The 25,011-nt window shown below is 45.8% G+C and overlaps 1 protein-coding gene across 2 annotated transcripts in view; it reads right to left on the bottom strand.

The window, feature by feature from the left end:
• LOC119405169 (very low-density lipoprotein receptor) overlaps window positions 1-25,011 on the bottom strand; it is a 59,452-nt gene that overhangs the window by 17,566 nt on the left and 16,875 nt on the right. For both annotated transcript variants that reach the window (XM_037671977.2, XM_037671978.2), the window contains exon 3: window positions 5,382-5,504. In XM_037671977.2, coding sequence (XP_037527905.1) covers window positions 5,382-5,504 — 123 coding nt within the window. The remainder of the gene's footprint in view (window positions 1-5,381; window positions 5,505-25,011) is intronic.

Here is a 25,011-nt window from a genome sequence, read left to right as displayed (position 1 = left end):
CGAAAAAACTCAGTGCCTTGAATTTATGGCTAGACAGATTTGAAGGCTTGTCAAAGCTGGAGGGAAAAAAAATATCGCTGAATTTAAAAGCCATAAAAATGATCCCAGGTGACAAGGACTTCGAAAACAGTAGCTTAATTATATTCCCATCTCATTCTTGGATATAGGTGAACTGTAGTAATGACCAGAATGACTTGGGTAACATTTAAATGCTTTCTGTGCACTACGTAATGACTGGGAAAGAAGGTTTCAATAAGCCCAACTGGTTGAAACATCGCAACTTTGCCGAAAAAACTCAGTGCCTTGAATTTATGGCTAGACAGATTTGAAGGCTTGTCAAAGCATCGTAATGCTGGAGGGAAAAAAAAAGATCGCTGAATTTAGTTTATAGTACTATCGTTGGTGCTAAAAGCAACACTGCAATCCAGTGAAGCTGAATCCTCTGAAAATTGTAGGTGGATTTCAGAGGAAACGTGAAAACTTTCGCATCAGAAGCTTGAGCGAGCCAGTTCCATCTTACGGCGACAAACTTCCCAATTTCATCGGAATCTTTAATTCTTCGCCATCCTCGGCTGTCTTGGCACCTACTCCGTAACTAACACTAAAACAATTATCTGCCCTGTTCATTACATGGTCTTCTGAGCTCCGCTATTTTATTCTAATGAGACAGTATTGTCTATTCATACTTGCTGTCTAATCCGCGCTGCTGTCTCCGTCTCTTGGCATTATGCCTTTAATTCCTTGTTACCTTTCGTTAAATGGACCTTAACTTCTTAAGATTCTTTGTTAACTTGCAAGTTTCTGTCCAATACGCTATACTACCAGCTTATAAATGTAACGATCTGATAGCTGCTCCAAAGACGACTACCCACAGAAGGTCATGCTCACAAGATGCGGCATCTCCCTTCACTCATTTGATACAGAAAGCATCTAGTAAGAACTCCGAAGCTTGCCCATAGGACAAAACCACAATGTAGAAGCATTCCTCTCTGCCAGCCACCCTCTCAGCACACAACCTAGCGAAACGGAACGATAATCTTTCTAATAAAAGGCAGTTATCGTTACAGCTGCCTACAAAATGCCCTCCTTCCAAAATTAACCCCGGTATGTCGGCTACGAGAGAGGAAGAACTGCAGGCGTCGTCTTGAAATAACAAGCGTAATTGCCTCTGAAAGGAACGAGACAGTCATCATCTGGAGCGATGACTCACTGGGGTAAAGGAAGCTGATTATGCAAGGGGGAGAAGAATGCCTGCAGTAACGTTTGCAGCAAACCAAGTACGCATAACTACTTTACTACGGTGCCCAGAGAAGTCACTGAAAAAGTCCTTTCACTGCTGCTCCTTTCTGAAAAACTGCATCGTGATGGAATGGGTACGTACGACTTCAGTTTCACACATTACATCAGCAGCCACTCGACGGTAGGTGCATGCATGGAAGGCAGAGTTGCCAGCGTGAATGAAGAGCGTGCAACAAGACGCCATGCACACGCCCGGGGTGGCAACTACCTTCTGTTGATACAGGCATACAAGCGCATCCTCGCCTTAATAACAGGCTTTACTATAAACAGGTCTCTCGCACGTTACACGACGCAGGCAATGCAGAGACTATAAATAAAATAAAGACAGCGTTAACGGCCAGATGGGGGGACTTGGAGTCTCGAGTCGAGACAACCCCCCCACCCCGTCTTAATGACAGGGCGCGCGCACGCAGAGCGAAGGGGTGTAGGGGTGGGGGGGTGGGTAGGAGACCTAGGAGAACAGGAATGCCAAACGACAGCAGGGCTTGCACGCGTCTCGATTCTAGCAAAAAGCCTCCTCACCCTCAGAGTCTCAGATATTTGTTTTCTTTTCTTCCTCTCTGTCTACTACAGAACTGGAGGAAGCTAATTGCTTCCAGGAAAAGTAGCCGACAGTCTTAACACGGCGGATAAAAGGCAAACGCAGCACGTGCAGCCTTAACACACCTCTGAAAACTACGCACCTTTCTCGTTCTTACCATAGAGAAGAAGGGTTTGGCAGCAGACAAAAACAGAAGTGCATAGCTAGACGAGGCTTCTTTATTTGCATTTAGAAAGCTAGGAGTGGGCGTCTGTGTGCGCTTCTCCACGTCAAACCCGTCCAAGCCTGCCAAACGAGACACCTCAGCCACCAAATCAGAAGGGTGGTACACTTTCGGCAAAACCAGTGATGGCAATGCCCGTATCATCCACTGCGAGCTGATGAGAGCTGAGAGGCCTATTTTGGTGGGCGTTGGGTTATACAAAGTGGCGTTTGTGGCGTACGTACGACAGGTGGTGCTCGGTGGCAACTGAGCGCGACGCCCGAGGAAATGGAACGCTGCACTTTAGGCACGCCTCAACGCTTACGACGTAGAAACCTCAGGACATTGCTGCTGTGGGGTGCCCACGTGTTGGGAGATGAGAGCGGAAATGTTTGTGTGGAAACAACATGTGAATAACTTAATATGTACGGTAGGACAACTTTGTGACTGCACACAAAGCGAGTGAAAGATTAAAAAATGGAGCTTTACGAGACCCTTGCTTGATCCTTATACTAACTAGTTTCTCAATAAATCCTGTACGTTTTTTTTTTTTTTCTTACTAACATGTATACAGTGTCGGTTTAAAGAAGGATTGTAATTTTGCAACACATTGTATGCGCTTTGTATCTCATTGCCTGTAATAGAGTCGATACGTTTATTGTACATTATTTTTATTCTTTTCAGTTTCTGTTTTCCTGATATCTCCTACAGATGTTATTATACTACCACTAACATAATTTACAGTAATCAGATTACCTTGGTCTGTATAGTGTACAGCTGTTCAGTCAAATATATTGCATTCGTCCTATGACATGTCCCTTATGTTACTTCTTATTTCCCCCCCCCCCCATGTAATGCCTTGTAAAGACATTAAACGATGATGATGAATACTGGGCCTTTAAAGGGCCCCTCACCAGGTTTGACAATTTTGAGCTGACGAGCGCAATGCATGCACTGGGCGTTCACGATTACGTCTGCCAAAAGTTGCAACGCTACGCGCCACGTAAATGGGTCAAATTTTAAGCTGAACGCTGCTTGCCCTTCTTCTCGCGTCCACGCGCCCAGAGAATGAGGGGATGACGTGCATGAGAGAATGGCCCTACGTAGATGGTAGTGCTGTGACGTCGCTCCTCTTCGTAGACGACTGTGCTCTGACGTCGCTAACAGTAGCACGTGACACTGCGATAATTATTTGACACTACGTGTAGTTGGTGTAATTTGTTGCTTGATTGGATAAATAAAACTTGAGAGCAATAATAAAACACACAAACGGAATGTGTGCGTTATCTGTTTTAATTTTTGCTGCGAATCGCAGCGAGATTTGAGACTAATCTACCTCCGTTTCGCACGCGTTCGTGTTCTCGCGCTTTGCGCATTGTGCAGACGCCACCCTTTACAACGAAACTAATTTTCTACCGCGTTCCAGCGCTCATTAGGCTCCTTTATCCTCCCGCATCTAACTAGATGTTCATGTGGCACACCGCTAGTCTCGCGTCCGTAAAAATGTTGCAGCTTTCGTGCTCACTGTAATAGGTTGAAAAGCCAAGTGATCGGCGAGGGTGCATTCGGCATAGCTTGCAGAGATGAAGCTCAAAGAACGCCGCCACAACACCGCTCGCGTCTCGGGGGCTCGGGCTGGTTCGGGCACGTCATGCGCTCGTGACATTTTGTGTGCATGACGTGTTCATGCGTATGCGTTATGTGATCCTCCTGCTCGTGTGCCGAAGAGGGCAGGGAAGGGATTTGGCTTGCGAAGGCTACGCGGGGCGAGCGGCAAGGGTTTGCAGGTCGCCTCCTCGTATCGTGGTTTCGCGCCGCTACACATTATTGTTTTTCTCAGCTTCTAACCGACCGATTAGAAATATTCTTGTGGCATAATGCTCTTAATTGGGCTCGCAACAACTTGCAATGTCTAACTAAAATTCGTTAGGTCACCTGGTGAGGGGCCCTTTAATGTTTTTTTTTATTAGGTATGCCTATAACAATTACAGCAAGCAAGGACTGAACAGGAACGGTGAAAAGACTTGTCTCTGCAATACCTGCTCACAGTTTCGACTATTCAGAGGTTCTTATTCTTTACTGCCCTCTTTTCACGACATGCAAGCTAAAACTGCAGTTAAATGCAACTGCTACACTCTTCCTCCTTAACCCATCTAGCGAATTTAATTTGTTTCATTCAAAGTTGATATGAACTCGAGTCCTTCCCATCCCTAGCTAAATTTCAGAAATTTACATAGGTACGCACTGATAAACCGTGTTCGTGATGTTTAGATGAGACGTGTTAGTAAGCAACGTATGTTCGGTACGCGCACGTGACTTACGAGACGGTGTGTGACATAATGCACATCTTTTTTTTTACACAAACGTGGAAACCTACAGCATCCCTGCTCTGCGACAAATTGGCAGATGCCACTCGTTCGCACATCAGTGACGAAAGCTCCGAGCGTCGGGCCAGCCGCCAATGGAACCATGCCAGGTTTAATTGACAAGAAAAAGGAATGACAAGCAAGCAAAGCTTTCGTTGCAATGGAATCCACACGCTGAGTTTCTTTGACAAATGGTTCAACCGAGACTGAGTCTACATAAGCCCTATCCATCCATCTCAAGTCTTCCAGCTGGCATGAGCGCTAGCAAAAGAATCGTCAGAGGTACAGTTGGGATTGGTAACAGTTTAACGAGCCACGCAATGACATATAGGCAGCTAGTATTCAGAGGCAGCGTGCCGAAACGGCTTCTTTAAAAAAAAAATAATGACTCAGTTGTGCAGCTTTAATGAAGGAAGTTTCGATATTGGCATCACTCTGAAACTGTTTTCGTTTGTGTGGACACAGTGGACAGAAGCGACATAGCTTTGAGCACAGAGCTTGTACAAAATACCAATGTTGTCTCCGAAAGTAACTACAGTACTCGCAGATTGAAACGAGACTTCTTTTTTTAGTATAACCACAGCTATGAGCAATTGGTTTGTGATAATAGCCACGTCATGTCGCTGCAAAATCTGGCCACTAAAGGTATGGCTGGCTCTGAAGCAAGTGTCTGAGCCATAATTATGCCAATTTGACACAAAGTAAATGTAGATGCTGGAAATGAAAATACGAGCATTACTTAGCCCTTAATTTTCACTTTTCAATCTGCGAGTACTTTACCTACAAGTATTCATGAATTTCAACCGTAAGGCAGCTGCTTTGGTTCGGGAGTAAGATAACAACCATGAACTGAGAGAATGAATGCCGTAGCCACTGAACTACTGCAGAATCGTGGAGGAATCAACAATTAATGCAGGTAATTATCACCAGCTCCATATGTTAACAAGAGAGTAAGGAAGTCCGATCCACTCACTGCAGATAGCCAAGTCCTCGTCCGAGCGGTCATCACAGTCTGGCTCATTGTCGCACTGCCACCGGCTTGGTATGCAGTGGCCGTTGGCACACGCAAACTCCATCTCTGAACATGTTCGCTTCTCTGCAATGGGACCAGAGGAGCAACAAGTCACTTATCGATGTCACGACGACTGGCGTTATAACTTATGAACGGTCATTCAAGTTCACAGTAGAGTCACCGATTCACTGTGTACGTTATGCATTCAAGCAAGCAACATGTAGCCTCTTTTGCTGATGTTATGTCATTGACCACAATGATATCAGTTATCAATTTTCTTGTTTACATAAAGGCAGCACCGTATCGCGTCATTCAAGGAAGCAATGAGCATTCTATCCCAACAAACGTCACGCTACTCATGACGTGATGTCGTGAAAATAAAGCAATAGGTTATCAAAGGCCTTTCTCTTTTACGGCAATGTTACAAGGCATTTATGCATTCAGCCAAGCAATGTGCGTTTTCATTAGCAATGTCACATGCCATTTATGTTATAACTATGACAGTTAGCAGCCTTTCAGACTGCATATATTAAACAAAACGACTGTACAAAGTAAAACTCATAGGCAGTGACATAACCAATCATAATTGGCAACACCAAAATAATTTTGCGTAAGAAATAAAACGTGGCATGTTAGATCAGGTTAGCACATGCCACACATTTATGAATGGTATGAACAACACAAAATGGATGAAGAGAATCGACAATTGGCCATACCGATCAAACTGATAAAATAAATTTGCTAGCTTGTGGTCACGTGACCATTGGTTTGTATCAAATAGATAATGCCATATTGAAAAAAGAATCATTCAGGTTTGATTGCCACCTGTGTGTCCAATTTTTTTTACCACCTTCCTGTGTATTTTGTGTGATTTGCAAGCATCGACAGAAATTAACTTGCCAAATCCTGTGGCTCATTTACAAATTGCTCCTAAAAGATTACTGTTATGCATATTATAAAGCCAACTAAACAGACTACAATTTGCATTATGCCGCTTTACAATTTTTCCTACAGCTACAGGCATATTATGTTAAACATTTCACACAACTCTCGGAAAAAAGTTTTGTCACAGTATGCAGTTTGCCCAAACAATGCAGTTAAAATAAGCAGAGCTAAACGAGGCTACAATTAAGACTCAACGCTAAGGTTGGCCATCAAGATTGTTGACGTGCGTTTCCAGGAACCCTGCCAAGTCTTGACGTCAACGTAGCCTGCTAACGTCCGTTTGAAACTAGGCAATTACATCACGCGACTCATAGGCGCAAAAATAACGTCACTGCGTTCTCGCACACAGGTTCCAGACGCAGGTGAATTAAATGTATCACCAGTGACAAACAACACGTTGGAAGGCAAACACAAAGGCCTAGCAGTTCCGCAGTTACTACTCAGAAAAGGTAACAACAAAGAACAGTTCTCGTGACACAGCTACGAACACACCTAGTGTGACTTGGCTCTGTAATTACATGCAGTACTGCAGATGCCGCGTGCCGCTCCTCCCAATGAAACTTGCACATTTAGACTGCTGCCAGACAAATGCAATGGCTAACCGACTCTCATTATCGGTCAGTTTTCTTGTTTTGTAGACGTACAGCCACAGTTCTTTTGAAAAGTTAAGCATATTGTTCCGTGCAAAATGTACAATGCATTAACCACCGTATTTAATACACTTCAATATGTTGCACAGCTGCTCTTTGGTATATATGCCTTAACAGAGCCATCCATCAACACTCCGTCAACTTTGCATGCAGTGCACAGTAGTATAGAGCATGCAGAACCATAGCTGATTGTCGACGCCAGAAAGACTTATACATTGTTTCAAAGGCGTCACGTCACGACTGTCACCTTTGTCCTCCCACACACAAGACGCACAGTGCGCAGCTGCGATCTTAAGGCCCAAACAACAACAGGACAAGCTATCAACGCCTCTAGTACACATATTATTGTCTCGTAACTTCTCTATCTATAACTAAAAGTGTATTGTATGTTTTTACGTAACAGCACAAAGACATATTTTCCCGCTCACACAATTCACTTAATTCACCGGTGCACACAGTCTGTTCCTGCATTCTCAACTGCAGCAAGGAATGATGTCATGAGTGCCGAAATATCTGGGATTCCTTGTGCACCTGTGTCAGTGTAAATGTCGAAACAAATGTCGACTTGCCTCACACTTGCAGAACATATGTTCTTGTTGTTCATTGTCCTTCTGATAATCAGGTCCGAGGACAGCTGGTGCACCGGCAAGATACTAGCACGCTTATTGGTGGCTGTTCACAAGTGTTTCGGTACATGAGGAAACCTCATCCTGAACATGTGCTAGCTCCAGTAATTTAATAGCTTTAAAGACAATCAGCACCACTTCGTTCACTCAAAGTATTTAATGAGTGAGTTGGTTTTTAATTACGAAGCCGAGCTCAAAATGCTGTGCAGCCTTGGAAACGGCGAGGATCACTACAGGGTCACACGCATCTAATGGGAACACCTCACTATAGTATTCAGGAGCTCGTAGAAACTGATTAATACACAATTCGGAAAATTATTATTGTGTTTATTGACATCATGATTAGACGTCATGGCGGGCACTTCCCCCGTGAAGTACAATAATCGTTCGAGTTTTACCAGCTTGAATGTTAACGAGGTGTTCACATTACATGCGTTTGACCCTGTAAATGCAGGCACCCTCAACACCGCGCGAATCGAATTAGACCCAACTAGTTTTCCTTGCTGCGTAAACGCATTTTGTGCTTATAGGCCAGCGTTAACGGGCGAGCGCTAACAATCCAATTGGATCGTGCCAGAAGTACGCAAGCAGACGACAATTAAACCGGATGCGGAAATGCGACCAGACGCGCACATTAACCGCGTCCGTCTGCAAACGCAGCGCACTGCACTCTGCAACGCAGCACGCAGGCGCGCGTATGCTTAGGTATGGGGCGCCGAAAGCAAAAACGATAAATAAAAGCTTTCGAAACGAGGGCTAGCAGGTGCGCAAGCTGAATCGTACGATATATAGAGCATATTGCCGTATATCGTACGGTGCGACAGGCGTCCAACAGCCTCGTGAACGAAAATGAAAGTGCACTGCGGGGCTGCAGAGGTTATCCGGGCACGCAGTCAATGATTTCTACGCTGCGCATGCGTGAACGCTAACGCCGAAGGTTACGCCACGTACGTAGAACAAAAACGGTCGGGACGGCGCACGCAGGAAAGAAGTAACAAAATGCCGGCGGCACGTGCAAAGCGGTAACGTACTCGTAAAAACAGTAAAAATACGAAAAGGAAGCAACAAAGAAAAAAATAAAAAAGAAATACAAAGCCGCTACGCGACGCGGCCTCACGGCGCCGCCACGCTGGGCTACAAAGAGAAGGAAAAAGAACAGTGGAAGCGGGTCATGACGTAAAGTCAGGCGTTTTCCCGAGCAGCCAATGGGAGCGCGAGGTGTGGCGTTACGTCACGAGCGCCTCGCGTGAGCGTGGCTGGAGGGCAAGGGAGGTCGGCGCCGCGACTGCAGGAGGAGGAGGAAGCTAAAGAAGAAAGGTCGAACGGGGCCTTCTCTCTCCCTTCCTAGGCTAGCGCGGCGCAGAAAATAAACCCCACGCCGCAAAGAGACAAAAAAAGAAGAAGAAGAGACGATCTCAAAAGGCGCCGACAATGAGAGATTCGCGGACGGAAAGGGTTTTGTGTTCCACCGGAGTCTCCCAAGGGTACGCGCGGACGTTCGCGGAATATTTCGCACATTACGACGCAACCGCTGAGCGAAATCATCGTGGGAAATAGCGACCTTCCTGGAAGAAAAAGAAAAAAAAAGAATGCTGTGTAGTAGTAGCGGAGCCGCTTAATATGTAGTAGTTGTAAACGAGTGCGATCTTGCCACGTAAGACAAGCGTGTGACGTAGACCACGCATGCGTCGCCACATCACCAGCAAGCAGACGATAAACCCGAACCGCATAAAAGAGTATCGTCTGCTCAGACCCTTAAATTTGAATACATTTGTTTATTTTACGAAGGCGGAGGGATTACGGACTGTATTCCGTGGGTGAATTAGCCACGAATTGCAAATTGCAGCGACGCATGCAGACCTGACGCTTTTGCAACAGTGAACCGCGAAGTTTGAAATCTATTCATCAGTAAAGTCGGCCGACGCGTTTTCATGAGTTTCCTCGGTAAAGCCGGCGAACGGTCGGTTTAATTAAGCTGTTCCGAGACTTCGAAGCCGGCTTAGGATGATTTTTCACAAAAAGAAATAAAAAGGAAAAAAAAAAACTATAGACATTTGGTGCTACGTCTGCTGTCGGAACATCGCATACTTTCCCGCAGGATTTTGCAGCTGCAAGTGCCGAGTTCACACCCACACACAAAAAGCAGTTCAACGAAGACGCCTACGTAAACACACGAATGATGTAATGGCAGGGGTCTGGGGGTTAAACTAAGTTATGGGAGACGTGAAGCGGTAAAAAAAAAAAGAAAAGCATACGAAAGAATGGCGTTACTGACAGAAAGAAATAAATAAAAAAATCAACTTCGGCAGTGTTATCCGGCGCGCGGTACGGGCATCCTTGATCCACTTATGCCGCTAAATTGAAGCCGCTCGCAGTCGAGCCGAGCTAATCCCATACACGAAAAAAACGCGCTCGCTAAGAGTCGTGAAGAAAAAAAAAGAAAGAAAAGACAGAGCCATAGATACAAAGGCGAAAGAACGAAGCGTGGGATCGGTCTAATCTAGGTCTGCGAAGCGAACTCTCGGCAAGTCACGCTCAGACGATATGTGTGCGCAGGGCTTCTCGAAGATCCGCGATGGGCCGTTTACGCCGACACGTTCGGGTTCACCCGAAAATGTTTGAGCGAGGGCGGCGAATTGCGGTTGCTTTGCGCGACTGCTATACATGCAAATCCAATGCGCATACAAGCTCGAACAGCACGCGTTCGCAGAAGAGCACTCGAGAATCCGAAACGTCGATGACAACGCCCCACTCTATAAATACACAAGCGCTAAACCACCCGCTGTGTCATATCCAGCAGCGCGTTAAATCGTTACTTTGAAAGCAATATAGGAAAACACACGCACAAAAAAAAAGGGTCAAAATTCACGAAAAACGTCAAATGCGGAGGCGTCTGCTTAAATCGTCTGCTTTTTTTGTTTCTCTCGAAGCGCGTTCCGCGCAGACGCAATGGGACGAGAGATGAATTATGCCCTCCGTAAACCAGCGAGGAATAAACAAATGTAAGCACCATAATGCTCAAACAGGCGCATCAAAAGAAGTTTACGGTTGATGCTTAAAAAAAGGGAGTACCGCCACTCCCTTCCATAAATGATCCGAAACCCGCTTGAAAAGAAAACTGCAGCGACACCATCTATGCGACATTGCCCCCGTGTTGCTCGCATTAGCTTTATTTTCTACAGTTTTACCAGGTTTGTTAGCTCTTTAACGGAGGCTGCAGTACAGTGCTAGATTAGACGGTGTGGGGGATATACAGTGACGTCATCGAGGTCGCCATCTTGTTGTACAACCGGCACAGCGAAAATCTCCGCTTTGTTTCGATCTGTTCATCCTCTAAAGCACAGCAACGTTCACGTGACTGCTCCCTATACTGATGAGAGGAAGAAGAGAAAGCTGCCCTGAAGAAGGCAATGGCATCAGGAAGAGGACCGTCATCATCATCAAGAAGTTCACTTGTCTAAACATTAGCTCCGGCGACATTCTCTGCCTAACGACCTCTCATCCCTTCAAGCCTCGACTTTGCCCTGAACTCCTGTTCCCTATGCTCTATGGTATGACACATGCGTCAGCCACAGAAGCATGCAGACGACAGGCAGCAGACGACAGACGCTGCCAGTGTTTTTTCAAGCTTTTTTCAAGCAGCACCGTATCGCGTCATTCAAGGAAGCAATGAGCACTGTATTTTCTTGTTACTAGAGATGTCCTTTACGCAGTGGCCACCACGCCCTAGAAACACAATGTTTGACATTTTCTGCTTTTGTTCTAATAAAAATGATGCAACATGTTTTTTCATAATATCATTCTGCAGTCCTTTGAGAACATTTTGGGCGACTTTGAACAAAATTGAGATTGGGTTTTTTTTATTATAGATTTTTGAATGGAGGAGCACTTTTCTCTTTTTGGTGTTTCGAGCATGAAAATTTACTACTTTGAATATTATTAGAGAAATACAAATGCAGAAGTTCATTATTCACATAAAGGCCTATTCATACTGCAAATATGAACAAGCTAAGATGTTCACAGAAGTAGCCATGGCGTCCCAAATTTGACTAATTTTCAAAAACGCAGCGTTTTTCGTGAATTTTTAAAAATACATAATTTACTCAGAATTCCATGAAATGATAAGAGCTATTTCCTCTTTACTTCTACTTCCGCCAAAAAGAAAGATATTTGTAATATATAGCTTGAGTAGCTGCCAGCATGGTTCCGAAGTTACGAAAACGCATTCTTCGTAAAATGGTCGTCGTCAACCGGCGACACTTGTCGAATTTTGCTGTGTTGAAAAAAATTTTTATTTGAAAACGAACTGCGATTTCGTGCTGTGCAATCATACGTGCACAACATACAAAATTATCAGGAAAATCGGAAACATCAAATATACACCCTTTTTCGATCTTTCGTGGAATCGACCAGTAAAGACGGTGACTCAAAGTTCAGTGAAAAGTTTACCATCATATCATAACCGGTTACACAACGTGAATGAAAGAAGAAAATGATATGCACTGTGCACTCCGACAGTGTGCTGGCGATGCGCGGATGCTTCAAAGATAACACAGCACAATTTAGAACTCGTGCAAAATACAGACAAAAGGAGTCGTCTGTGTCTCTTTTACAAAGCTCTGCATTGTCCTGCAGCATGATTTATTAAGAGGGAGAGACAGACAGAGCGTGTGAGGTCGAATTGTTCGTATTAAGCGTCAGTTCGCATTAAGCGGTCGGTCGCAAGATATCGCAGATGCACAACCTGAACGTGCGGAATTTCGCGTCTTGGTGACGTGTCGTCCTGTCGAGCCTGTGTACGAAATGGAAAACGAAACCCAACCAGACAAGGAAGCAAAAAACGGGGTCACCGCTACCCTCCTCGCCCATCACCCTCCACGCAACATGTTTTCGCTTTCCCAGGTCAGCGGACCTAAATCTTCAGTCGTAACACTTCTCAAGCAAGCAGAGTGGCCAACCCAGAAAAGTTTCATATATAGTTATAGCTGAGGTGGACGACGGTGGAAAATGTCACACCTGTAGCTATATAGGTTATAAAAACTTTTTACAAATGTGAAACCGGTAGATGCGCCGAACTGTGGTGAATGATCTGCGGTGGACTAACGGCGGTGAACTAACTATACTGTGGACTAACTGTGATGAAATGTAGAGGACTAACTGTATAGAACAGTGGTGAGCTAACTGCTAAATCAACCTTGTAGTAAATCATTACTCTCGAAGATGAAATTAAGAACTGTAAACAAACAGGTAGTTGGTTGGACATTCTAGAAAAGCACGAACATGCCAAGGACGTACGGCCGGCGATGATAAAGGTTTGAACTCACGACTTAATTTGCTGAAGTTTGCTAATCAATGAGAAGACGCCATTAAACAAACGGCTCCGGATCAACCTGACTGGTTAAAACACGGTTGGCCTCGGGCATACCGATGCAATTGTAAATGCCGCCGCTGCAGCTGGCAGTCGAACCCGCGTCCTCGAGGACATAGCTGCAGCCGATGAATACCGCAGCACTACGGGCCCCGTTTTCAGTAACGTGTCCCAGAACAAAGTTTTTTTTTTTTTTAATTTTCTTTTTCATATTCAAAAGCAACGACAGATCGAACGGACCTTTTGATCAAGAAAGACATTAGTGCGTACTTTAAACGCTCGACGATTTAGAACGGTGGTATTTCCATTAGAGAGAAAAAGAATATTTTTATACCGACATAAATCGAATACTATGCTCCGGTAAAGGTCACACTGACATATGGGAAAACACGCGCGGCGAGGAAATACGTCGGCATCACGCGAGGCGCTAACGTCACTATACGGGTATTTATTATAGTGGCGTGATCGCCGCTATGTGTGTATGTGGGTGCCAGTGCATCGTCAGCAGATGACAGCTGCGTTAACATTTCTTTTTTTTTTTCTTTGTTTCGTAACTTCCGCGCCTGAGCGTGATTACACCGCCGTATAGTATACGTGGCCGTGCACTGCGCACGCGTCGACCGGATGCGCAAAATGTACGCCATCTTGATGAGATTGCGGGAAAAAGGATCAACACGGCGCCGCAGCCCAATTCATCCGCGTGAAAGGGATAAAGGGGGTTTAGGATTAAGTGATAAGCGGCTTATCTTTATAACGGCCCGTACAAGGAGTTCTAAATTTCAGTTTCTTTTCTCTTTCTGCGTATAATATAAGCTCTCATCAGTGATGTGACCATCGCTTATGATCATCGTCTGCTTTAATAAAAACCAAGAAAGCAGACGACATTTGCTTCGACAAAACGAGCTGGTTGTTCTAAACCACTACGAAAGATAACAGGAAAGCCAGATATGGCGGGCCATTCCGTTATCGCGTAATGTATCGCCGCTGTTAACGAGCGTACGTGTATATAGACAAGGACGTGAAGATAACGGTGCTACCCTTTTGTAGTGTGCCGTTATAACGCCATAGACGAACTTATATTTATGACTGTTTCAAAGAGTGGCCGTGCACGAAGTCTGATGGGCGGTCAATCAGAGACGAGCGAATTGACGCTGGATTTAGCGAGGCTGCGAAGTCGCCTGCCCACTTAATCTCACGCATCGTCGACGTAAAGCCGCCTGCGGGCGCAATAAAGTGGACGCAATAAGTAATAATAATAAAAAGATAATCATACCGGAACTATCGGCTACGCGGCGGCAGCGGAATGTGGCTTTCGCGATTGAAATAAAATACAAACCGCGCTGTACTTAAAAAGACGATGTCCGCGGGACGAGAACGGGATGTTACGAAGAAACAGAAAGGGAGGGATATCGAAGCAAACGAAATATAAAAAAAAAAGTGCGTGACACGCGTAGCAGACGACACGGATGCGATGCAGGCTTTCTTTTTGTCTTTCGTCTGGTAATAAAGTCGAAAAAATGCAGACGACACACTGCGAAGGAGCAGACGAACTTTATTTTTTTCTCGTATTCTGGTACAGTAGTCGAGAGAATCTTAGCTCGCCGCTTACTTAGTATGCGCGAGGTCTCGTGGTTTCCCCAGCGTGGACGCGTAGGATACTCGGAAAGATAAGAGACTGCTTATACGTATCAGTGAAAAACCTGAGAACCGTAAAGCGTGCAGTCTGTTCTACTTTGGTCTGCCGTTCGAGTCAATGAGAAGGACGCGTCGAGATTTTTTCTTTTTTTTCTTCTTTCGTGTGATGCAATCAAGTACACAGATTACGCCGTGACGCACTACTTGAACTCAGTCGAGAAAAAGAGTACAGGCTACCGTGACTTACGAAACCAGTTAGCTAGGCTATAGCGTTATCCGTAATAAACTTATCACCTTATATATCCGCTGCATAAGTAGTTAAACGAAACGTATACTAGCTGCTTGCATCACCTTATATATCCGCTGTATATGCAGTTAAACGAAACGTATACGAGGGCATACAAATAACACTTTTTGGTGGCTAAACCGGATAATGCATGCAGAATCGAAGCAATCGTGTTTTGCAGCCAGCCGTCTTTGGGCTGAGAAATATGCCCTTCTGAAGTGATACATGATGTGTAATGTATATGCAGAATAGAAACGTGAAACATCGTACGATTGTTCTTGACGTGTAAACAGATTGAGATTTCGTCACGCTATTCAGCAGAACAGACGACGAAATAAAAATGATCTATCTCTCGTGGACGTAAATACGTGTCAAAGCTTGACTCGCTCAAGAAGTGCATAAAGAAGTATAGGACATTTAAAAGAAGAGGAGGAAGAAAAAAAAGAACCGACCGAGCTTAACGAGAAACTAAAGTGAAACATTAAAACAGTTTAGATCAATTTTTTTTCAGAACTCTCTTGTCATTAATTTCGCCATCATAGGTTAATTACAAGAGCAAGTAAAGGTCAAAATTCTATCTTTGACATTCCATGCTTAAACTTCAGCACGTGAACTTCAGTGTGACGTCACGAATTTCAACGTCTCTTTGCGTATTTTGGATACATTGGCTCAAAAAAATTTTCTGAAACTAGCTGTATGTAATGACCGTGTCCCTTAGAGCCCGATGTGAATCATTTTTTTGCTACGGATGATTACGTAGGCCATAGCAGGCGCCGTCAGAATCTGTGACGTCACGGCGAGCTGGAGCGGGAACTCAAAGGCAGCGTCACCGCTAGTATTTTATTTTCGCGCGCTGTCTCGCTTAACCGAGAGTATTCTCGCGGTAAAAGTAGTGTTTTCGGTATTGTGAAAACGCAATTTAATAATACGAGAACAATCCTTCTCTTTAGTGCTGGCCTTAAAGCGAAAGCCCGCACGTATGTTAGGATGAGGGAAGATTACGTAAGTCTCGAGACGATCTGTCCAAACAATCCACAACTGAGTGCGCCTGCCTCCTTTGAAGCTCGGCCTTGTAAGACTACGTGAGCGCGAGATTCGTTCACGTTTTTTTTTTTTCCTTTTCACTCCTCTTGTTTTAGCTGCAAGTCTCACGGGAACGTGCCGATTGACGGCGGCGCTGCCTGCGGCGTCTTTGAAATTTTCGCGCTGGTGATCTGTCTATCCAGGTTTAAGTTTCACGGGGTGCTTTACATTACGCATAGCACCGCCAACGTGAGAAGAGAGCAGACGACGCCTGCGAACAAGAGCCGTCTGCTTCTGGTCCGCAAAGCAGACGGAAAGGTGCCGCCTGTTCGTCTGCTTCGTAATGCGCGATAGCTCAATGTCACCATTACAATAAGACGGCGGTAGAATTTTTTTATACTGTTCCTGTTCTAGTTTCGCTCTCGCTAACATGTAATAAAGAGACGAATTACTGGTAGAAAAGGCAACAGCGACTGCAATGCGCATGCGGGCTATAATAGGCAACCATTGCGCTTTTTAATGAACTAACGTTGGACCAGACGAAAAGAGCAGGCGAGCGCGTTCGTTGACACGCCTGCTGCTGTTGAACAATGATGTCTGTATTTGCCGAGTAACTGCTGAAACGAGACTATAACTACAGTGTATCAAACCACAACACACCGAAACACACCGTTATATACTACACTACACTACACCACACCTTATACCAATACCATACCATACCATACTATACCATACCATATCATACCACGGAAAACACTATACAGTAGTATAATCACAGCTTTCTCATGGCCAGCCAGTGCAGACTTTCATTTAGGACACGATGAAAGAATGCATTATATATGCTCCCGCGCGACTACTGAAAACGAGCAAACAAGTTGCTGTAGACGCGTTTTGCAACTGCGCAAGATCTCTTGGGCGTTGTCAAATGAAGGCGGTTTCCAACCTGCGCGTAGGCGGGTGGCGAAAAGAACGGTACGGAAGCTTAGGGTCTGCAGTGTATACAAGAAGGCGGTACGTCAACGACGTGCATGGGTGTTCCCGGAAGTGAACACCCCTGTATTTCCCGTCTTAACGGGCGAGCGCACCGATATGAATGAAGAGACCGAGAGCGCGCGGGCGGACGGGTATTTCCCAAGCTGACGAATCACGATGAAACGACGTGAGTCGTCTTATATGACGCAACGTCCGCTCTTGCGCGTTGAAACGTACACTCCGCAGGCATGCAACGCCAACGTGCTTGCAGAGGGAGAGAGACACCTTGGTAAGTTTATTAGTGTCCGTTTCGGCACTTCCGGTTTTCCGAATATTCAGAAGTTTTGTTGTAAGAAATAGGACTGGTATGAAATCGATGCTTCTGGTTCAAGTTAAGAGCTATATCGGGCGCGTATGATATCGGAGCACAAGTTTACTTAAGATAAGAGCAAATTAACTGTCAGGATAATTTATGAAAATCAATCGAATGAGTTCACTAAAAGGGCAGACGATTTTTGTGTGGGCAGCCGGGGTCGTTGAGACACCTGGCGGCGCAGATCTCAACACGCGCTTCTTTTCTACGTGGCCTCAGTGATTCGGCAGCGCACACGAACGCCGACGTGCGAGGAGTGCCAATATCAGAAATTCAAAAATTAGGATCGCCTACGATTTTTTTCATTGTCGTTGATGAAAGGAAGAGAAAACGCGCGAGGAACAAGTCACTAAGGCAATCCAGGAACACCAGGTTGTCCCGCTGACGTCATATACATGTACAGATAGAAAAAACACGAGCGGCGCCTGAGTGTGTGCTTACGTAAACTCGAAGAGGAATAAGTAACGCGCTAATAAAGCAACGGATGACGGCGTCTCAAAACTGCAACGAACTCGCGACAGCTCAGCGGCTGCGTTTTGACTCAGCCGGAAGTTAACGGTCAAAACGAGCAGACGACGCTCAAGTCTGCCGCCAGACGACCCCGCGGGAGTCGTCGTCTGCTTCTCTCGCGAGGCCACGTCTGCTCCGTTGGAGCGCGCGGCGTCGTCTGCTACGAGCTGCCACTGGTTCACTCGGGCACTGTGCCAGAGAACACGTGTGCGTTGCTCAAAAAGTATAAAGAACCCGAAAGAAAGAAGAGGTAAAGAACGTCGTGAAAGGAAAGATCGAGAAAGAGTGAGCTAGGTATGCAGCAGGATTGATGTAGGAGAGAGTGGCGGCCATTTTTCAAGAATAAAAGAAAGTAAAGATGGCGGCGGCACACATGGAAGGGGAAAGCAGACGAGAGAAGAGGAGCGACGCCCGAGTTCCAAAACGGGAACCCCGCGCATGCAGTCGAGACGATGAGCGTGCCATTCCGGAATTAGAATCGCTGCTTCGCGCGTCCGCGGAAGCGCGTCAGAGTCAACAAAAACAAACGGGACCTGCTCTGAGCACGCCAACCGCTAGCACCGCAGGCGCGGTCAAGGTGGCATTGAAATTTGATATCTGAAGAACGACACACAAATAAGCAGTGGTGTGACTTCGGAGGCATACATACACCTCCTGACGACTATGTATGGGACTTACAAACAGTTCGGACTATAATATAAGACAGTGCCCATATGTACAGAGGGGTCGACTGTTAAAGGAAACGCTTGCGCGAAGGTAATGTCTGAATTGCGGTCTGTAGCGAAAGCACAGACGCGCAGATTTGCAGCAGATAAATTGCGGGTGGTAGTTCTGACTTCTTTCAACACACCCGAGCCGTCAGCAGACGTAGTTTCCGTTTCCGCACGAAGGCGCGGTTTCTGAACGCATAACGGGCGCAATATGCGAGCTATAGGTCGATGGGAGCTCCGCTCGACACCTACTCATTAAGGGGCGTGCCACTGTATAGAGCGCGCGCGGTCGAAAAACCAGGAAGCCCCGAAGGTCAAAGGTCGCAATAAAGTGAAACAAGCGCCCTTGCGCGCACGACAAAAAAAAAAAAAAAAAAAAAAAAAACTTTTGCGCAAATTTAGCTAAGCGGGAAAATCATGCGAGTTCCCTTCGTAGCCTCTGGATGTGCTCTCAGATCAATACCGACTCTCACTCCCGTGATTCGAAGCTGCATCTTTATCGAAGTCACACAAGAAAGAAAGAAAGAAAGAAAGAAACGAAAGAAAGAAAGAAAGAAAGAAAGAAAGAAAGAAAGAAAGAAGAAAGAGAAAGAAAGAAAGAAAGAAAGAAAGAAAGAAAGAAAGAAAGAAAGAAAGAAAGAAAGAAAGAAAGAAAGAAAGAAAGAAAGAAAGAAAGAAAGAAAGATTTGGCGGCGTAGAATACGACAAAGGTAACATCAGACAGAACGAGATATTCAAATGATAACGGCAATCGCTTGCCCCCGTTTGCCAACAGCGATCGCGCGATTCTGCTTTGCGAGAGTCGGTATGTACAAGCCGTCTATATACCATGCGTTCCAAGGCTATCGAATGTGCAGTGAATATGTAGAGACGTATACGCAGTGTGATATTTTAGCCACGCGCCCCAGTTCTCCGCGCGTTTTCACTAGAGCAGCTGCAGTGAACAAACGCAAGTTCGTCCGCAAAGCAGCGAGCCTTCGATAGCCCACATCAATCTCTACAATCTAACAATCATCTAACTAGAGCACTGCACGGGCCGTAATTTTCGGCCCGGGCCCGGCCCGGGCCCGGACCTCGTTCAAATTTACCCGCCCGAACCCGGCCCGGTGACTCAAAATGAGACCCGGGCCCGGCCCGAACCCGAGAAAAAATTTCGCCTACCCGGCCCGGCCCGGCCCGACCACAGATCAGGCCCGACTGAGGCCCGACCCAGTAATCTAGGTGGTGATGCCCGAACATGGAATCGACAGCAGGGTGTTTTAAGTGGCAAATATCTACGCTTTGTTGGCGCATGTTTTGCTAACAATTATACTTTAACATAGTTACGGTAATTTCTTGTAAAAAGGGGCTCACGGTGCAAACAGTTGAGCGAACATACTGAATACAATGAATGTTTGTTCGGCAGTGGTATACTGTACCTATTTTTTCTGCAAATACACTGGGGATCATGACGGGTGTTTAGTAGCAGACATTGTAGCAAGAAAAATGATTTGCAGCACGAGTTTAGTTTCGATAGGGAGCGCAATAACAACAAAGGATGGATTGATGGATGGATAAACTTTATTATGGTCCATCGGAGAGAGAGAGAGAGAAATAGATGAAAAGGAAGAGGCAGGGAGGTTAACCTGGTGCGAGCGACCGGTTTGCTACCCTGCACAGGGGTGGGGATATAGGGGTCGGAAAGAGGACAGAGAGAGAGGGAGATAAAATAAAAACAAAACAAAAGATGCACACCGTGTGCACACCGTGTGCGCGTTCCGATGGACCATTGTGCATGATGCACAATGGTCCATCGGAACGCGCTCTCGCACGTTGCGGGCCGCTCCGACATCGGAACAGAAAGACCAAGTCTCTCTGCTGCGCCGCGGGCGCGTTGGCCTGCCCATATAGCTGTTCTTCTAGCGCGGAGCTGGTATATAATAGCAGCCTCCCATTTGGACAGCGTGATGCTTCGCCGCCGCGTAACACGCAGCACCGCCAGAGCATATGCTTTAGATTGGCATGGCAGAGAACAAAACGCTCACTTCACTTTGTTTTTATTGCACTTTATAACCTATTGAAATTTATAGCATGCTCTAACCACAAAGACAACCATGCACCCTTCTCGATATGTAGTACCCGTCTTCACCATTGTAGCACCTTGCCAGAGCAAGAGAAACAGGGGAAAAAAACAAATTTGTGACCTTTGTTGCAAATACACTAATCTGGGCAAAGGCATGGAACCGCGTGCACCACGAGTATGCGTATATCAGCCGAAAGGAAGAAAAAAACCATTTGTCATAGCACTATTTTCATATACATTGCTTGTATATACAGACTGTAAGTTTCTTCTTCACATGTTACAGTCTGTCTTCACAGACTGTAAGTTTACTTATTCACATGTTGTTGAGCGAAAAATCAAAGTATCAAGAGATTCCCGATTTAAGCACGCCATGCGCTGTTGCATCACATATCCTGCCGCGCTAAAGCCTCTTGCACTGCTCGCACTGGCCGGACGGGCGCACCACATCTGCCTTGCCAATTGCGAAGGCGTCGGCAGTCGTTGTTCTTAGCTTCCACCACTGGAGCAAATCTAGGATGTATTTGTGGGCCTCTGCAGAATGACCATAGCTGTCCAGCTCATCCCTTCACTTCTCTCGTTCCCGAACGTCGTGCCACTCTTCAATGTCGTCTATAAAACTCCTCTTTGAGGGCTTCTCCTTGTAGTTTTCAGCAGTGTATGTTATGCACGGTTTCCACCGTGCTCGTTTTATCCATATTATAATGGTTTATGCCTTCCCAGCGATGTTGTATCGGTAGAAGGTGGCCATTGGACTACGCAGTTAGGACTGGCAGGAGTAGGACGAAGCGATTTCGATATATTTTCGGTGTTCGTTCGAGTTTGGTAATAAACGCGCGACTAAGCTTCCCGAAGCTTACTCATTGGATGCATATGGTTCGAGGTAAGGAGACATCACCCGGCACGGAATCTGTCATTATCCTTTTTCAAGCCAGATATTTCGCCAAGTGAATATACTTCACCCCACGCCTTGTTTAACGGACCTGTTCTATTCTTGCACATTCCGACGCTGCTGTGGCAATATCATGCAGCTCTCGCACTATATAGCGCACTATAAGGGCCTCAAACACGCGGCTCGCGGACCTCTCGCTAGCGGCTCTCCGCCCGCACATGACTGTCTTCATCCCATTTTTTTTATAAGTATGTTCTTGAGATACACAGGCATGACAGATCGAAAGCATATTTTTCGTGAGGCACCCCCTGCGGTCACCGTGTGTTGATACATAACCGTGAAACAAAAGCTATATTTCAGAATCGGCGTCCAGGTTTTAGTCATTATGGGTGATACGAAATGACGGGTTCCCCAGTCGTGAAAGAGAGACGTCCGTTAATGGCAATACTAAAGGCGAACTGCTGCGCCGGCCACGTGCATGTGCACGTGCCCTCGATGAACATCGGTTTTCTGTTCTTCGATAGAGTCTGGCGCGCTCCAAGTTGCTCCGTTTCGCACTATTTTGCAACGATATGTTGTTGGAATCCTGCCAGCAAATCCCCTTCAGAGATGATCCCGTATATGAGATATGGGAAAGGTCTGCTGTGAAATGACGGTAGTTTTAAAACCTGTTCCCCCGTCCCACTCTCCTACCTTCGTCATTGCCCTAGGCTTTGCGGGAGTAACTTTTTGTGAATGCGGCCCGTTAGCTGAGGTGAGTTTGAGTACCCTGATATGGCGGAACAAGACGAAAGCTCAGACATTAACAATGTGGCCACAAAAAGCAGGTTGTGCATGTCCATCTCGCGCCACATGACCACTGGAAGCCGTCACAGAGTCACAGAAAAATAATGTGCCTTTATAGGGATTCTATGTATCAAGACTCCGTGCAGTCCTTTCGTTTTAGAGGGGGGCTCTGAATTTCAACAACGTTTGCCCGCTTTGGGGCACTGTGATCGCAACAGCGATCACAGTGCATTGCACATTACATCTATTACTGCGATTACAGAGTAACATTTGGGATACAAAATAATAACGAAAGAAAATAAAGCACGGAATAGCGAGATGTTACATATAAGTGCCTGGTCTATTTACTTTTAGCTCGCCCGTTTCAGGTAAATCTAGTAGCTCATATGCAAGAAGCAAAGGAGTTCAGTACTTATCCCTCATAAAACTTCTCCAAATAGCTTACCCCACATAAAAAAAGCGTTTTTTCGAGATAAAATGTGGGACATATATGCATGCACAGCGTATGCGGAACAAGGCATATTAAAGAGAACAACGATTTTTCTATTATCAGTAATTACTCTTTTACCATTCCAAAGCACCACGCTCGCCGCGAACAACTACTCTTGGTAGAGAGAAAAACTCGCATGAAAATGCAGGTAACGACGCCAACTTGAAATTCACGCGGCAAACTCCGTGACGTCATAGATTCTGACGGCATTTACTGGGCCCTACGTAGTTTATAGTGGGTAAAAATGAAGTACAATGACCTCTGAGGAGGTCACAGACTTAACATATCAAATTTCTGAAAATTTCGTTGAGCCAATGTCCCCAAAATACGATGAATACAATTTGAAATCCGTGACGTCACGTGCGGAGATTTCAGCGCGAAATTTCAAAATGGAACTTTGACCTTGATTTTCTCCTTTATTAATAAACTCATTGATGGTGAAATGAATGACGTTCGGGTTCTCAGAGCACACTTTACCGGTCTAAACCAATTCAGTGTTTCACTTTTAGTGACCTATTAAAAACGGAGCAAAGTCCAAGCCCGGCCCGACACGAGCCCGCCACCTCAAACCCGGGCCCGGCCCTAAGCCCGGAGCTTCAGGCCCGAGCCCGGCCCGGGCCCGCCGTGAAAGCTACATTACCCGGCCCGGCCCGGCCCACGGGCCGGGCCGGGCTCGGGTTTTCGGGTAGGCCCGAGCCCGTGCAGTGCTCTGCATCTAACAATGTCGCGCGGTATTATCACGAAGCACCGTCTGCTTCATGAGCTCGAGCAGACGACGTTTTGAAACAGCTGTAAGTTTATACTATGTATAGCTTAAAGGCGGCAGCGATCGATCGCTGCTTCAGTAGTTAGCGTAAAGACTGCAGCCTGCACGCTAACCACTCAAGCAGCAATTTGCAGCTGCACTCGATTCCGCTTTTGATACGCTGTAATGTATTACTACAGTACCTAAAATATATTCTAGGCACTATAGTATATTACAGAGCATCAAAAGCGGGACCACTGACGTAAAAACCACATCCATCCCGCCCACCGCAAAAAGGTCAAAAGGTAGTTCTTTAAGTGGCTCAATGAAGTCATTTAGAATCGATCAAACCCTGACACAGCTAGGCATAGTTAGGCATAGCTATTTTGAAGGGCAAACAGACAGACGGCGGCCGCGAATTTGCGTGCACCCTTCCGCCGCCCCTCCCTATTTCTATTTCTGTCCCGATTGGGCTGTCGCGATGCTGTAGCCTTGGCAGCGCTGCACCGTTTTATTATGGCGAGACGGATGGGGCACCCGTGGAGCCTAGGCGAGATGCCAGCCACAAAAGAGCCGCGAGCGATGCCTGACCCCTGGCTGACCTTCTGACTCGCACGGAGCGGCGAATGTCGTGATCCGAATACGAAACTACGGCACGTGCCGCACGCTGCAATGGCCCTGACTTCGTTTTGTGTTAATCTTTGCACGTTTTAACCTATCCTCGCACATTTTTCTTCTTTAAAAGCACGCGTCATAAAAAACAAGAATCTCGAAAAATCACGTGGCCACAAACGGTCAGTCGTGTTAGGAGCTGTAGTTGTGAAACGGACTTCTGTGAAGTTACTTTTTTTTTTTGCAATTTCTATATAACGGGCATATAACAGAGCGATGCCGTAAGATGATGCAAGGTTCAAATTCGCGACGTCATAACGATGCGCATTCGGAAGCTAATTCAGTGCAGTGCGCTGCCTTCACTCAGAGCTTTTCTTTTTTTTTTTTTTTTTGGCCTTGGTACGTGACCAAGCTCCGGCGCGAATCAATTTCGCGGCACTTTATTGCGTAATACAGCTAAGCCAAACTCGACGCAATTCCACGTTCAAATAAACACGCGACCGTTACTGAAGTCACGACGCCACCGCAGAACGTTATTATTAGGTTTTACCATGGCTGTACTGCATTTGCTGTTTATTAGTCTTTTCGAATGCGCGAAAGCAGTAGGCACTATCATGAAATGCACATCGTTCTTGTTAGGTTCTGCCTTGTCTGTAACGTATTTGTGTATTTTAGTCATTGACTGTTTTGTTTTTAGGAGCACGAAAACAGTACACATGAGCAGCTGGCAACACACCATACATGAAGTAGACGAGACAGTTCAGGTTATACACTGTGTCGCCCAAAACAGCAATCTCTGCCGTTATCTACGCTGAACACCCACAACATGCAGCGAGCAGGGGAAAAAATAAATAAATGACAGAAAAAAAAAAGAAAGACAGGAAATTGCACACATGTTTGAATAGT

The sequence above is a fragment of the Rhipicephalus sanguineus genome, chromosome 9, assembly GCF_013339695.2.
Source record: "Rhipicephalus sanguineus isolate Rsan-2018 chromosome 9, BIME_Rsan_1.4, whole genome shotgun sequence".
Classification (NCBI taxonomy): Eukaryota; Metazoa; Arthropoda; class Arachnida; order Ixodida; family Ixodidae; genus Rhipicephalus; species Rhipicephalus sanguineus.
Note: the sequence above shows the minus strand (reverse complement) of the source record. Positions and strands in the feature narration are given on the sequence as shown.